The following is a 15,739-nucleotide window of genomic DNA, read 5'->3' on the forward strand; positions in this document are numbered from 1 at the left end:
ACTGGTATATCTTTGACTACTGTCATCAATTACAAAAAAATCTTACCTCTTACAGAACTGACAGGTGTAAGACCAGGTGAAGAAGGAAAATCTCCTGGTTCGGCAACAAAAGCAAAGCTAAAAAATACAAATGTAAAAGAGAAAAAAAAGCATTGCCAACAGTTAATTTCCTAATTTATATGGTTGAATACACTTTATATTTATACATTGGGGAAGTAGATGTAAGAAGAGAATGCAGAAACCCGGTTTTTATGTTTGGCTCTGTGCTATTTATAATTTGGCTCTATATTTAATTATAATTCTACTTTTAAAACTAATAAAAGGCCATAGCTCTCAAGAATCTCATTATCATGGAAGCAATCTAAAGAATGTTCTGAAAGTTTCCTCTGTTTCTCAGACATATTTCCTTTCCAGATCCTTTAAAAGTACGAGGTCTGACAATTAAGTTCTTGAACTCATCTTAGAAAAAGTGCTACATACCTGATTGCTGAATATCAATCACTACAGACACCTTTTAAGTACTCCCCTTGGGAAGCTATGCAACAACGCCAGCACCTAGTCTAACCTTCAAAGCAATTTTGGAATTCATTTTCTGGAATGTCCATCAGAACTGTTGTCGTATTACACTCGATGTCCTGAATGTCATCCAAATGTCTTCCTTTCAATATTTCCTTTATCTTCAGGTAAAGAAAGAAGTCATTGGGGGCCAGATCAGGTGAGTAGGGAGGGTGTTCCAATACAGTTATTTATTTACTGGCTAAAAACTCCCTCACAGACAGTGCCGTGTGACCTGGTGCATTGCCATGATGCAAGAACCATGGATTGTTAGAGAAAACGTCAGGCTGTCTAACTTTTTCACACAGCCTTTTCGACACTTCCAAATAGTGAACTTGGTTAACTGTTTGTCCAGTTGGTACAAATTCATAAGGAATGATCCCTCTGATAGCAAAAAAGGTTAGCAACATCGTTGCAACAAGTTCTCGAACTTAATTTTTGGACCTCAGTATAATGACTAAATGCAGCCAGACATGGTTTTATGAAGACATACCATTAGTTATTATTGATTTCTAAGGGAGAAACAAAAATACTCCCTTTTGTGAACAAGGCAGAACAGGAACTGTTTACTGGAGAATAAGCCTCTTACTTCCTACAATCCCCTAGAAGTCCTGCACCATCTGGCCAGCAGACATCTCCCTCAGGAGACTATGCTTGTGATTGACCATTCTGCTAACCCTGCTGATCCATCAACTTTAAACAGCTCTACCTTTCCTTTTTTCAGGGCAGTGTAGACATCTTTATATTGTTGGTATTTTTCCAGCTCTGCCTTCACCAGGACCTGACGAATATGCATCACTTCCTCCACAGTCAGAGCTAGGCATTCCACTGGATAGCAGAATTCCTCCTGAAATTCAAAATTCCACAAGAATAAGAAACTCCCACCCCCACCCCTTTTCTGGCATTGCAAAATTTCCCTTCAGATCAGACACCTGGTTAGTAGCTTCAGAGAAGAAAAGAGGTTTTCCAATGAACATTGGAACAGAACTGGCTCACTCTGGGGACCACAGTTTCCAATTAAACTAAGACAATGTAAGGCAGAAAACTAGAGACCATGTGAAACTCTGTAGCCTACTGAAGTTTCCAATAAATGAAAGTTCCTCACATTTGTTTAGATATTTCTCAAGTATCTCTTATCCATTAAGTTGAGCTATGTATCTGAAATTTTGAAAAAAGTGTGCTAAAACAAATTTATGTCAGTTGTCACCTATGATTATGCAGACATTCCTTTGTTGTATTGTAGATTATATGCTAATAGATAAATAGTAAATCAACAACATTGGTACTGTTTTTAAAACTGCTTTGTGGTACCCAGAATAGCCAAAAGAAGGAGGTTAGTAATTTATATGGAGAAGCATTGTTTAGTGGTAAGTTACATCAGCACACCTTGAAAAACCCTAATGGTACGAGTGGAGCTGGAACACGTAACTACTGGTCAGTTTACAGCCACAAAGCAATTTCCACAGGCTGCCCCACAGTTCTCCAGATTTATTATTACTTTCAAAGAACTGCTGAATGCATAGTCAGCACTGGAAAAGATGTGGACAAAATAAGAATTTCACAATAAATATTTATGTTGGCAGTGTTATGCTAATGGTTTCCCTAAAAACAGCTGAGGAAGATGTTGATGTAACTGATCCCACTGAATAAAGAGCCTTACACCCATCTGCTCCCCATCGGGCCCTGCTCTTGATTGGTGGATCTAATAGAAAGACAGAACAGTCTTGTGCATTCGCACCCTGCCAGGCTTCACAAGGGCCATTGTGGTGTAGTGACACTGAAACTCAATGTTCTCAGTACAAACACATTATAATTCACTCCCACACACACACATACACACAATAGCATTGTTCACAGGCATTCGGGAATCAAACAAGCCAAATGAGAAAGCACATGACTATGAATGCAGTCCGTTTATGCAGTTTTAACATTCAGTTCTGTCTTTCAATCAGAGAAAAACAAAAACAAATTTAGGTTGCAAACTTGAGAAACATTAGCATTTACTAAAAAAAAGTAGGTTGAAGAATTACTGATTCTTATTAACAATCAATACAAAATTGTCTCTGTTCAAGCTAACTTAGGTTAAATTTGCTTAAAAATGTTTTGGAAAAAACCCTGCAATTGAAATTTTAAGATGAAGAGCTTAGTATTTGGAGGGTGGGAGGATAGTTTGTTCAGAAAGATTGTATCATTTGCTATAAGATGTCTAAAATACTTTTTGAAAAATCACCATCACAGAATTTTCTCTTTCGATGGGGAAAGCTTTCAACGGTAATAGGATTAAATTGACATGTTCAATATCTACTCTGTTTTGCTCCACCCTGAGAAGAGTGGAGTGTCATGTCAAATGAAACAAGGCACTGCCTCTGTGAAGGTCAGGCCATTAAAACTGCACACTAGATAAGTATTTTTGGCTGCACACATCTGAATGACAGCTTTTCTCAACTTAGAGCATATTTCATAAGAACTTTTCCTATCGTAATTTTCATGCATCAGTGATGAGTATGACTGTGGTATATTTTCTGACAGCTAACTATGTGACAAAATTGCTGACTTGGAACAAAGTAATGTATGAATATAGCAAATAACCAGATAATCACTACTGTGCATGCTAGGAAGATGGCAAATAGTGCGAACTGAATTAACTTTATACCTTGGATGCCTGGGCTGGTAGATATTGCCAGTAGATGGGATCCTTTTTATTTGCAGGGGTACACCAGCACACTTGTACTGATATATGATAGTGTGTACTTCCCTTTCCTCAATCTTAAGTCACACAAGGGCTTAGTCAAGCATACTTTCAACTTACTGCTTTGAACCATATGCAAATTCAGTACTTCATTGTACATCGTAAGAAATTGTGCAAACAAAATTTTTTTGTTTGTGCTTTTGTTCTTTTTTTAAATCTCAAGTAGATTACCCTTTAGTAAAATAATTTCCATCAGGACAAATGCTAATGTTTTAATTCTGGTGCTTTCCCAAGGACAACAAAACTTTAATGCAACATGAAAGAAAATAATAAAGTTACTAGAATAGTTTTCATTTTTTCAATTGACAAAAAATATTAAGTCAACATCCCCAAAGCCAAATCAAACCTTAACCAGATCTTGCTGAGATACCACTGCTCCAAAATGTAAGAGCACTCAAGGTTTTCACCATGAACAACAGCCCCTTTCTCCATGGTGACGCTAGGCTCAGTCACGCCTACAGCAAGCACTAAGCTCATTTTCATGGTGAGACGTGGACTATGAGGACTAGATCAGCACAACTCTAATTTTCTTGCTTCTCTGTATTTCAATGTGACTCTCAAATTTAGGAAAGAGAAACTAAATGTTTAATAATGATTATAATATGCAATAGGAACAGATGTGCCTTTAGAACTTACTTTTGTGTATGTCACTAAAATTGGGGAGATTTTGTTGAAGATTCTGGTTATATCTGCCATTCAAAAGGGGTCAGAGTTAGGCAGCACAGAAATTAGAGACCATAATGTAAAATCTGGTTACTAAGCCACGGAGAAACGGGAATAGTCATATTTTATATAGTGTTCTTGATTAGCAAAAATTTCATAAATAAGTAGCAGATATTTGAAAGTTATTGTTTTTTGAGTTTTTAAACTAAAGGAAGGCAAATTCAAATAAAAATAGCAACTAATAAACAAATTTAATTACTCTTTTCTTTTTCCAAGTTCAACTTCATAACTCAAAGGGAATTCTTTGCCTAAAGTAACACGTGAATTTTGCATACAGATATCTCTGTTTGGGGAGGGCTGATAATAAAAATAAAAGTGTTGATAGATCTTCAGCAATAGCAGTAGGAGTGACAGGAGTTAAAATGCCATCCCTGCACTTGACCTTGTACTACCCAAATGGCCAGATCTAAAAATGGAAAAAGGAACAGAGATTTATCCTGTATCTCACGACAAATAAACAGAGAAACGGATTTGTTTTTTCTCATTTACATTCAGTCTCTTTTCTAAACCAAGATGGATAATAAAGAATAACAAAGAAACCAGACCCTGTATGAGGTGGAACAGGCAAAGTTGTTGCCAACACTGGTCAGCATGCACGTTACGCTGGGGACAAGGGAAGCTCTACTATGTTCCCAGGGCTTTTTACTTCACTGGGGTTTCGAAATTATTATACTTTCTTTAAAAAATATATTCTTAAATATATATGAACTTAAAAACAATAATGAACTGCAGAATTATTTTGAATAATCATATCAATAAAAAGAAATTTAAAATATCTCCCTATAAAGAAGTGAGTTGTCATAAAAACCACATAACAGCCTAACCATCACAAAGCAGCTTTATGAAAGTTGCTGGGAAAGAGAAAGATTCTCTGAGCCCAGGGGAGATACATGCTATGGGTACATAGCCCCTTGAAGCTCACAGCGGGGTGTACGGGACACAGGCAATGACACAACTGTGGAAGGTGAAGTCCGCGGTGGCGACTTAGCCTGGCAGGTAGCAAATGCTCTTCTGATGGCAGCAAAGCCCTGGGAGGAAAGCACCCCACAGGCTCTCAGAGTGCCCCGTATGTGGAGAAGGAGGTGGTATTCCTCCTGCTGTAAAATTAGGTCATTCAAAGAGACACTCACAGGTCCTTATAATCTGATGCTGCATTTTGAGTTTGTTGTCCTTTCAAAGTTATTTTTTTCTCAACTGAGATCATAGTGTGATCTATGCATCCTACAAAAGATTGGAATCAATGATCAGAAGCAAAGTGCCCCTCTAAGCTGTTAATTCTTGCAGAGTGCAGGAGTTGAGGTATCACTGTCAAAGAGATAGAGAGAGTAAAATAATTCCCAGAACCAGCAGAAAGAGGCCAACCTGTGAGGATTTCCACCTGCTGGTAAAAGCTCTCTCACATAGATAATACATAGCCCCTGCTACCCCAAACATGGCTGCTTCAAAAGGATGAGAGCTGAGCAGAGAAGCTGTTTGTATGGTAGAAAAAAGTGGTCGGAAAGGCGTCCTTGGCCATACACTGGTTATCCTAGGAACCTGAACAATAGATAAGGGAAAAAGAAAATGGCAGGGGGAAAAGAAAAGGAGAAAATAATGCTGAACATAAGTGACCTAAGGTAGTGATTACAGAGCATGAAAGAAAAACAAAACGTAAACACCACAAAGTATGTTAATGGTAGATGCCATATGTGTGTCCACACCAACATCTGCGTCCATACGTATAAATCGGTAATCCATTCATGAAATCATTCCTAGGGAATCGCCGAGTTCACACAGCAAAGACTTGAATTTAAGATTTTCTAACTTAGTTTTCCAGTGAACACTCCGTCTCATTAATTGGGCTCCCTGGCATGCTTGCTGTGCCTGAGAGCCTGGGAATGAAAACAGAGCAGGCGCTTGCTCCCTCTGGTGAAGGTACTTAAAGACAAGTGGCCTTTCACTTAGATGGGCATCACCCTCAATCATTTGACAAAATTATGAAAAAATATACATTTTTAAACATCCTAAGAAAAGGGAGGGAGATAAAATAAAAATAAGTGATTAAAAACAAAGACATTTCCGCCATCTTCAGTTGAGGGATTAAAAATACAAAATGATTCCTTGTTTCAAAAATGTAGCTAAAATTTTAAATTAATTATCATACTTTTAAAAATAATACTTACCAAGCTAGAGGGTACTACCAGAGAAGTGTGATTTTATGAATTTCCCAAGATAAGCTACTAGCAAGAAAAGTCATTACTTGACCTGACAGTTACTTTGTCTCAGCTGGTGCCTAAGGCACTTGGAGGGAGCACGCCTGTGTGTGGAACCTGAGCACCATTCAAGATTGTCCAGAGGTACTGTATCCCACTGCCTCTCACTGACACCCTTCTCCGTGACTGCAGATTGGTTTTACTTTGCTCTCTTCTCCACCAAAAAAACAACCCACAGCCTGGCCAACCACACACTAAGAGTTCCCCTTTGCCAGGAAATATACTTCGTGGGCCCTTGATGTGCACTGATAGTCTTTCATGGCAAAACTTCTATAACTACCTGAAACTCCTTTGCAGTTGATCTGATAGTTGACTGATAATTTTAAAATTTAAGTATAACCTCAACAATGATGTCCTATGATCACAAGGCCAGGTAATACCTAAATGAAACACTGGCTTCTAGGAAAAGCTATGTGAAGAATCTCCTAATAATTGAACTTGTGAAAAAAATCACAAAGGAGTTCCCTCTTACATATTTTTAAGTTGTGCCAATAATTGTATATTCTGCTAAAGCAATAACTTATTCACATTAACAAAAGTCTTCAGATTTTAAAGTTTGAACCTGTCTGGTTAGAGTTCTTTTTCTGTTGCTGAACCACTGACGAGGCTATATTTCATCACATATCAGTATTTCAGTGATTATTTAGGAGTTAAGAGAAATCCTGTCAGGAATTGCCATAAAACCATTAATTCTTTCATCATATTGTTTGGGAAGAGAGAAGAATGATCAAATTTTAACACTGTGAACTCTGTTCAAACTTAGTATCTTCACAATAACCAAACTATCTCCCTCTACTTTGACGGAGGGACATCCATTATTGCTTCATTTGAACCCGAAAATTCATCACAGCCTAAAAATATGGATTAAGCATATTCCAGTGTTTTTTATTCATGAGCATCTAAAAAAACATGAGATCTTAGGTTTCCAGTAGAACTATTGATCGAAGCCTTGCATCTTGCCTGCAAATATTTCTGAAGTCAAGAGAGACTACAAAAGAATCTTTGCAGACCTCCTTTGGCTGGTGGATCTATTCTTCCTGGCAGAGCCTCGTGTCCTATGTCCCACTGAGAAATGAGTAGCTACTACATGAACCCGAAAGTCTCTGGAAAACAGCAAAAACTGTCAACCAGTCCAAGCAGCAGTTTCAGCTCCAATATTACAAAACATACATGGAAACAATGAATAATGATTTTTAATGGATCAAAATTCTCCCCAGCATTTCTGCCTTAATAAAATAGTCTACTGTAGCTAGACTTTGTGTAGTTTTTTTATTAGTTTTATCACTTTTTAGGTGGATTAACAACTTTTGAAAGGAAAAAAGTGTTTCTTTAATAATCTATACTTTCAACCATTAAGTCTTCTGAAAGAAAAAGGTACTTTAAATGAACAAAGAATGGTCAAATTTCATTTAGGTTGCTGTTAGGGTTGCTTTTCTTTAGCTATGAAAAACAAATAATGTTATTTAAAGTTAATTCTAAGCTTTGCAAGTTTTTTTCCCTAATTATTATCTCAAGAAAGCTAATGATTCTAGTCTTCTAACTGATCCTAAAGTTACTATGCAGTTTTTCTGTTACTTACAAGAGATCGGGAGCTCTGCTTGGATGGTGGCAGAAACTGTCTCACATTAGTAGGAGTTTCTTTTTCAATGGAATGTCGTCTCTGTGGTGGCTGCCGTCTCTCTGGCTGGGGTGTTGATGATATAGGCAAGAATTTTGGAGGCGCTATAGAAATGGATTAACCAAAGTAAAATGAACTTTCTTGTTGACAAATTTGCTACAGAAATTGCAAGGAAGAAGTAAAAAAATACCGTTTCTAATATTCATTCAAATTCATACATAAAACACAATGTAAGTATAGTTTCAAATTTGTACATACAAATGCCCTCATGTAATTTTCCACAGAATTTTGCAATTAAAGAGTTTCAGGCATTATTTTAAATGACATGTAAAAGACTCCCGAATCATACCAAAATTCTTAAGAGTTCCCTCCTTTTACATTCTCCTTTTTTTTTTTTATAATCTAAAAAGACTCCCGAATCATACCAAAATTCTTAAGAGTTCCCTCCTTTTACATTCTCCTTTTTTTTTTATAATGCATTTTTTTAAAGATTTTTTTTTTTTTTTTATTGGGGAAGGGGAACAGGACTTTATCGGGGAACAGTGTATACTTTCAGGACTTTTTTCCAAGTCAAGTTGTTGTCCTTTCAATCTTAGTTGTGGAGGGTGCCATTCAGCTTCAAGTTGTTGTCCTTTCAGTCTTAGTTGTGGAGGGCGCAGCTCAGCTCCAGGTCCAGTTGCCGTTTCTAGGTGCAGGGGGCGCAGCCCACCATCCCTTGTGGGAGTTGAACTGGCAACCTTGTGGTTGACAGCCCACTGGCCCATGTGGGAATCGAACCGGCAGCCTTGGGAGTTAGGAGCATGGAGCTCTAACCGCCTGAGCCACCGGGCCGGTCCTACATTCTCCTTTTTAAAGATAAAAATATGAAAACTCTTCCTTCTTGATGTTTGTCAAGACATTCTGCTCTTGGTTTAAATCAAGATGTATTTGAATTTCAAAAAATAAATTCCAGCTTTGATGTTAATATTGTACCACTGCTAAAGAGAATATTTTAGGGTCTGAATGGTTCTGGATTTACATTTTGAAAACATAAGGAGAACGTGAGAAATAAATTATGCTGCCAGAGTTTTATTTAGTACTTTCTCTGATTCTCTCTGCAAACAGTAAGGCTATTTCAATGCAGTGGATGAGGAAATTGAAAGTCAACTCAAATTTAAATATGATCCATCTATTTGGACTGTCCAACCAAGAGAAATCACTAAAGGAAAACAAAGAACATAATTTACACAATCTAAGAAAAGATACAGAAATCCATTATGTGATTTAATTGGGTCTCTATAGTAGTTAATGGGCCAGGCCCAATACCAATTGCAGATAATAACCAAGGTCAGCTCCTACTATTTTTGATATAATCTGTTTAAATAAATTGAAATACTATTTAAAGGATTTTAACCACTAAAGCCTGCATGTATATAGGAAATCAAGGCAATGCTCTAAAGATATCTTAATAAGTAAGTTTTTTCTCTTGGTGTGTTTTTCTTTCTCTTGCAGTACAATATACCATATATAATATTTATCATCTTAAACATTTTTCAACATACAGTTCAGTGGTATTGAATATGTTTATATTGCTGTGCAACCATTACCACCATCCATCCCCATAAACTCTATACCTGTTAAACAATAACTTCCCATTCACTCCTTCCCCAGTCCCTGGCTACCATTTTACCCTCTGTCTCTATGATTTTGACTACTCTAAAGTCTTCCTGTAAGTGGAATCATGAACAATATTTGCTTTTTTGTAACTGCCTTGTTTCACTTAGCATAATATCCTCAAGGCTTATTTGTTGTAGATATTGCATAAGTTTTCTTCTTTTTAAGGCTGAATAATATTCCATTGTATGGAACACATTTTGTTTTATTCATTCATCCATTGACGGACACTTCGATTGCTTCCATGTTTTAGCTATTGTGAATAACGCTGCTATGAACACAGATGTACAAATAGCTCTTTGAGACTTGTTTTCAATTTTCTTTGGGTATATGCTCAGGAGTGGAATTGCTGGATCATATTGTAATTTTATTTTTACCTTTTTGAGGAATCACCATACTGTTTTCTACAGCATCTGTACCATTTTATATTACCACCAACATCGTGCAAGGGTTCAAATCTTTCCACATTCTCCCCAACAGTTGCTGCTTTCTGTTTTTTTGATAGTATCCATTCAAATGTCTTTGAGGTGGTATCTCATTGTAGTTCTTATGCAAATAATGATTTCCCTAATGATGTTGAGAATCTTTTCATGTGTTTCTTCACTGGATAAATGTCTATGAGTTCTTTGCCCATTTTTGAATTGGGTTGTTAGGTTTTTGTTGTTAAGTTTTAGGAGTTCTCTATATATTCTGGAGATTAATCTCTTATCAGATATATAACTTGCAAATATTTTCTCCTATTCTGTTGGTTGCTTTTTCACTCTGTTGATAGTGCATTTGATGCATAAAAGTTTTTAATTTCATGTGTCTATTTTTTCTTTTGTTATCTGTGACTTTGGTGTCATCTCTAAGAAATCATTACCAAATCCATTGTCCTGAGCCTTCTATCCTATGTTTTTTTCTGAAAGTTTTATTATTTTAGGTCTGTGATCCATTTTGAATTAATTTTTGAGTGTGGTATTAGGTAAGGGTCTAACTTCATTTTTTTGCATGTGGATATCTAGTTTTCTCAGTGGATATCCATTTCTTGAAAAGACTGTCCTTTCCCCATTGAATGATGTTTGCACACTTGTCAATCACTTGATCACATATGTGACGGTTTATTCTGAGCTCTCTATTCTATTCCATTGGTTTATATGTCTCCCTTTATGAAAATACACACTGTTTTTATTATTGCAGTTTTGTAGTGAGTTTCAAAATCAAGAAGTGTGAGTTCTACAGTGTTGTTCTTCTTTTCCAAAACCGTTGTGACTATTTGGAATCACTTGAGATTTCATATGAATTTTACAATCTTTTTTTCTCTTCATTTCTCAAAAAAATATCATTGACATTTTGATAGTGATTGCATTGAATCTGAAGATTGCTTTGGGTAGTACTGACATTCTAACAATAGTAAGTCTATGAATCCATGAACAGAAAATGTATTTCCATTGATTTATGTCTTCCTTAATTTCTTTCAGCAAAGATTCATAGGTTTTAGTGAAAAAATCTTTCACATCCTTGGTTACGTGAATTCCTAAGCATTTTATTCTTTTTGATGCTATGATACATGGCATTGTTTTTGTAATTTCTTTTTCAGATTGTTCATTGCTCATGCATAGAAATGCAACTGATCTTTGTGTGTTGACATTGTATTCTGCTATTTTGCTAAATTCATTTATTCTAACTTTTTTTTTTTGGTGTGAAATATTTAGGGTTTTCTGCATGTAAGATCATATCATCTGCAAAAAGATATACTTTTACCTCTTCTTTTCCAATTTGGATGCCTTTAATTTCCTTTTCTTGCCAAATTGCTCTGGCTAGAATTTCCAGTACTATGTTAAATAAAAGTGGTGAAAGGAGGTACCCTTGTTTTGTTCCTGATCTTAGAGGAGACATGTTCAGTCTTTCACCATTGAGTATACTGTTTGCTGTGGGCTTTTATTATGTTGAGGTAGTTTCCTCCTATTCCTAGTTTGCTGAGTGTTTTTATCCTGAAAGGGTGTTGAATTTTGTCAAATACTTTTTCTGCATCAATTGAAGTGATCATGTGGCTTTTTTCTTTCATTCTGTTAATATACTTATCAATTTTTATGTTGATTCCTTACATTCCAGGAATAAATCTCACTTGATCATGCTGTGTATTCATTTTAATACACTGCTAAATTCTATTTGCTAGTGTTTTGTTGAGAATTTTTGCATTAATGTTCAAAAGGAGTACTGGGTCTGCAGTTTTCTTGTAGTCTTTGTCTGGCTTTGGTATCAGGGTAATGTTAGACTCACTGAATAACATAGGAAGTGTCCTTTTCTTAAAACTTTTTTTATAGAAATTATGATAATGATTGGTTGCTAGTTCTTTGAATGTTGTAGAATTCACCAGTGAAGCATCAGTTCCAGGCCCTTGCTGGGAGATAATAAGATTATTTATTCAATACCCTTACTAATTATAGGTCTATTCAGATTTTCTACTTCTTTCTGAATTCGTTTTGCTGTTTTTGCACTTCTAGGAATTTGTCCATTTTATCTGGGTAATTCAATTTGATGGCATACAATTATTGATAGTACTCTGGACAGTATATAGTTGGATCGTGTGTTTTATCCATTATGCCAATCTGTCTTTTGATTAAAGAGGTTAATCAATTTAATTTCAATTACTGATAAGTGACTTATTTCTGTCATTGTGCTATTTGTTTTCTATATGCTGTATAGCTTTTTGTCCCTCATTTCCTGCTTTCCTGGCTTCTATTGTGTTTAGATGAATTTGTAGTGAAATGTTTAAATTCTTATTTCCTTTTGTTTATATTCTATAGCTATTTTCTTTGTGATTACCATGGGAATTACAGTTAAAATACTAAAGTTATTAACACTCTAATTTGGATTGAAACCAGTTTAACTTCAGTAACACACAAAATACTCTGCTCCTATACCGTTCTATCCCCATCACTTTTGGTTGTTGGTATCACAAAATTACATCTTTATAAATTTCCCCATAACACAGAGACAAATAATTTTTTAAAATGCGTTAGTCTCTCAAATTATGTAGAAAACAAAATTTGGAGTTACAAACCAAAGCTACAGTAACACTAGCTTTTATACTAATAATTGTTTTTTCTTTAAATGTATTAGTCTCTTAAATCATGTAGAAAACAAAAAGTACAGTTACAAACCACTGTTACAATAATATAGCTTTTATAATTATACATGTATTTATCTTCATTGAGATCTTTATTTCTCTGTATGGCTTCACGTTACTGTCTAGTGTCCTTTCCATTTCACCGTGCAGGACTCTGTTGAGCATTTCTTGCAGGGAAGGTCTAATGGTTAAGAATTCCCCCAGCTTTTGCTTATCTGGGAATCTCTTGATTTCTCTTTCACCTTTAAAGGACAGTTTTGCTAGACATACGATTCGTGGTTGATATCTTTTTATTTTAGCACTTTTAAAAAAATACATTGGCCCACTTTTTTCTGTCCCCCAAAGTTTCTGATGAGAAATCTGCTGAAAATCTTATTGAGGATCCCTCATATGTTGTAACTCACTTCTCTCTTGCTTCTTTCAAGATTCTCTCTTTGTTTTTGTCTTTTGAAAGTTTGATTACAATGTGTCTTGGTGTGGGTCTCTTTGAATGCATCTTAGTTGTGGTTCTTGGATAGTTATATTCATGCCTTTCATCAAGTTTGGGAAGGTTCAGCCATTTTTTTCACACATATTCTTTACACCCCTTTCTTCTCTCTGAGGACTCCCACAATGTATATGCTGGTTTGCTTGGATCCCACAGGTCCCTTAGTTTCTGTCTGGTGCTCTTCAATCTTTTTTCTTTCTGTTCCTCAGACTCAATAATTTCCATTGTCCTATCTTCAAGCTTGCTGGATTTTTCTTCTCCCTGCTCAAATCTGCCTTTCAATCCCTCTAGTGAATTTTTCATTTCAATTATTATACTTTTCAGCTCTAGAATTTCTTTTTGGTTTCTTTTTTAGGATTTCTATCTCTTTATTGATATTTCCATTTTGTTCACACATCGTTTTCTTGAATTTTTCCACATCTTCCTTTATTTCTTTGATCATCTTTAAAACAGTGTATTAAAGTTTTTGTCTAGTATATCTGCCCCTGGTCTTTTCTCTAGGACAATTTCTGTTATTCTTCCCCTCTGAATGGACCATACTTTCCTGTTTCTGTATATGCCTTGTGATTTTTTTTTGTTGAACACTGGACATTTGAATCTAATAATGTAGTAAACTCTGGAAAAGAGATTCCCCCTCTCCTCACGGTATGCTGTTTTTGTTATTGTTTTCGTGTATTATTTTTTTGACTGTTGTAGCATATCTCTGTTCTGAGGATCAGCCTGAGGTGTAAACTTAAGATCTTCTCTGGCCTTTTATGAATTATTCCCTAATCATGCGTAGTCACTCTCTAATTTTTTTTTTTGCATATGCACCTGCTTTTGAATATTCTAGTCTATAATGCCTAGGTTCCAAAAGGGGAAAAAGTGAAAAATGAAAAGGGGAGGGTGCCAGCCCATAGAAGTCACTTGAGCTGGAGTGGGGGGTAGCTAGCAAAAATGCAACAATGGCTGCCCACCTCTTTGCACCTTTGGAGTCAGAAGCAGCAATCAGAGCACAGATTCCCAGCATTTGAAAGACAGGGTCTTTTTTGCCCACCTGGCTCCTGCAAACTGTATGCAAGCAGGTTCCGGGAATAGTACACAATTATCTGTCATGTGACTGGGGGAGGAGAATAAGTAGCTGCTTCTAGGCTAAGAATTGACTGAAATTTACCACAGTTTACTATCCAAGTCTCCCCTTGAAAATTATAAGCCTTCAACAGACTCCAGAGTTCCAAAATAGTTATTTCTGACAGATTCTGCCAGTGCAACTGTTGTCTAGAGGGGGTGAAAAATTCTTGGTACTTCCTATTCCACCATCTTCCCAGAATCGTCTCCCTTAAGATATAATTATTTTCCTTTATAATGATCTTATAAATGAAAAAGAATACTAAAAGCATTGAGAAATCACTTAACTTTATATTCTGAAATTAAAAAGTGTTTTTACTATCTACACATGTATGTGGGTATGGATATGTATGTATGTGTGAGGAGGAGGTGATAACAAGTATGATTATTTAGAAGTTCTGGCTTAAATTCAGACAAGGAGGTATTAATTTAAAATAAAAACATAGAGAATTAACTTATTCCCTACAACTATTATGTGTAAATGCAAACGTGACTGATCTAAGTTAAGAAGCTGAGGCCCAATTATCAGTTTAGTCTTACCTTCTGATGTCCCTCTAGGAATATAACTGAATATTTCTATTCCTGACTAGTAAGATTCCAGACTTAATTCTTTCTACCCTAAATGATCACAAGGCCCTGGGATTCCCTATTCCAGGACAGGTGTATTATTTAAGGTATCTGACACGAGTTCTCTAGGCCACAAATACTCACTCTTCCTTCTGGGCACAGCCTCCAGTAAGGGATCTTCAATAAGGAAGGAGGGGGACACACTGCTGCTGCTGGCTGACTTGTGCAGAGTCTCTTCCTGAGATAGGTATGGGCAGAGAAATAGAGAGATTCCTCAGACTAATTAATAACATTTTACTCTTAAATATTTATTTTAACATGAGGCACCAAATTATAGTGCCAAAAATTCACGGCAAGTAGAAGACAAAATAGAAGGGATCTAAAGTTAGATATGTCTGGGTTTGTGTCCTGGCTTTGTCACTTATTAGAGTGATGTGACATTGAGCAAGTTTCTTATCTTAGTTTCATCATTAGTAAAAGAGGGTATTATAATACCACCTTTTCATAGGGTTGTTGGAAGAATTAGATGAGCTAATGTATTCAAAATGCTAACACATTACCTGGCATACAATAAATGGTGGTTAATACAACTTAAGGAAAATATTTAACACATTTATAAAAGTAATAGATTGGGAACCCCACGAAGGTAGATGCCATATGTTTTGTTCATTGTTGTTACCTAGTACCAAACCCATCACTTAGTAATGAGTAAATATTTGTTGAATGAATAGATGAAAATAAACATTTCATGAAATGTTATGTGAATCTAGAAAAGTGTCTACATTGTACCAAATAAAATTTAAATTCCTATTTCTAGTGAGAAGAGCTTGTCTTAATTTGTTTTGGACTATACCAAAATGAAGTACAATATTTATTCATGAAAAATTTACTATCTACTCTATGATAGAATATACAC

General features: G+C 35.8%; 1 protein-coding gene across 5 annotated transcripts in view; it reads right to left on the bottom strand.

Moving 5' to 3' along the window:
• SPIRE1 (spire type actin nucleation factor 1) overlaps positions 1 to 15,739 on the bottom strand; it is a gene marked incomplete at its 5' end in the record, with an annotated part of 256,517 nt that overhangs the window by 12,964 nt on the left and 227,814 nt on the right. For 3 of the 5 annotated variants that reach the window (XM_081078390.1, XM_081078389.1, XM_081078393.1), the window contains 5 exons: positions 47 to 117; positions 1,265 to 1,402; positions 5,390 to 5,563; positions 7,859 to 8,001; positions 14,968 to 15,061. In XM_081078390.1, coding sequence (XP_080934516.1) covers positions 47 to 117; positions 1,265 to 1,402; positions 5,390 to 5,563; positions 7,859 to 8,001; positions 14,968 to 15,061 — 620 coding nt within the window. The remainder of the gene's footprint in view (positions 1 to 46; positions 118 to 1,264; positions 1,403 to 5,389; positions 5,564 to 7,858; positions 8,002 to 14,967; positions 15,062 to 15,739) is intronic. The other 2 variants (XM_081078392.1, XM_081078391.1) reach the window with 1 other exon arrangement.

The sequence above is a fragment of the Rhinolophus hipposideros genome, assembly GCF_964194185.1.
Source record: "Rhinolophus hipposideros genome assembly, chromosome: 17".
NCBI classification, from domain to species: domain Eukaryota; kingdom Metazoa; phylum Chordata; class Mammalia; order Chiroptera; family Rhinolophidae; genus Rhinolophus; species Rhinolophus hipposideros.